General features: G+C 33.8%; 1 protein-coding gene across 1 annotated transcript; it reads left to right on the top strand.

Moving 5' to 3' along the window:
* Positions 1-302: 302 nt before the first annotated feature.
* LOC150087886 (protein ZBED8-like) lies at positions 303-1013 on the top strand. The gene has a single exon (XM_090369952.1). It carries the CDS (start codon positions 303-305, stop codon positions 1011-1013), a length of 711 nt encoding a protein of 236 aa, XP_090226078.1.

Here is a 1013-nt window from a genome sequence, read left to right as displayed (position 1 = left end):
GGTTATGTGGAAAACATAACCATTAACACGATGGGCACATCGTGTCCATTTTTGGACACAATGTGCTGCCCATCGTGTCCAAAAAAGTTAAAAGGAAGTTGAATGAAGAAAACAGAACATTTAAAGAAGATTGGGAGATGCAGTATTTTCTTATTTCTGTGAAAGACAAAATGGTTTGTTTGATATGTAATACAGCACTAACAACATTAAAAAAATACAATGCAAATCAACATTGTCTATCTCACAAGGACCATAAATATGTAAAATTAGAAGGAGAAGCTCGTAAATTTGCACTTCAAAAAATGAAGAAAGAAAAACAGCACCAGGAAAAGGCTTTTGGTGCTTTTATTAAGCAAGGAACTTCTGCAACCGATGTTACATACAAAATAGCGCATGTACTTGGAAAAAAAGGCAAACCATTTAGTGACATCGAAATGATAAAAGAATGTATTGTTGAAGCAGTAGGATATTTAGATCCGGAAAAAGTTGACAAATACAAACAATTACCTCTCTCAAGAAAAACTATAACTAATAGACAACATGAATTAGCTCAGAATGTAGGAGAAAAACTTCAGATAATAATACACTCTAAAGATGTATATTTTTCAATAGCGTTAGATGAAACCACTGATAGAAATGACTCTGCTGAAATATTATATTTTATTCGTGCTATAACTGAAGATCATTGTTACGAGGAACTACTGGCTTTGGGTACGCTCACTGGAAGGACTCGTGGAATTGATATTTTTAACAACTTTAAAGAAATGTGTCTTGAGAGAGGACTAAACCTTGGTAACCTGGTGAATGTATGCACGGACGGTGCACCTTCTATGAGAGGAAAGCGAGAAGGATTCGTTTCATTGTTAAAAAAAGAAAAGCCCAATTTAGAAAAGTTAATTTCATTCCAATGTATATTACACCAACAAAACCTTTGCGCTAAATCCTCCACATTGAGCAATACTTTGGACAAAATTATTGCAATTGTTAACTTTATTCGAGTAAATGCTTTATGA

The sequence above is a fragment of the Mastigoproctus giganteus genome, chromosome 3, assembly GCF_048544385.1.
Source record: "Mastigoproctus giganteus isolate SK-2022 chromosome 3, ASM4854438v1, whole genome shotgun sequence".
Taxonomy (NCBI): Eukaryota; Metazoa; Arthropoda; class Arachnida; order Uropygi; family Thelyphonidae; genus Mastigoproctus; species Mastigoproctus giganteus.
The sequence above is the reverse complement of the archived record's forward strand: the minus strand, read 5'-3'. Positions and strand labels throughout refer to the sequence as shown.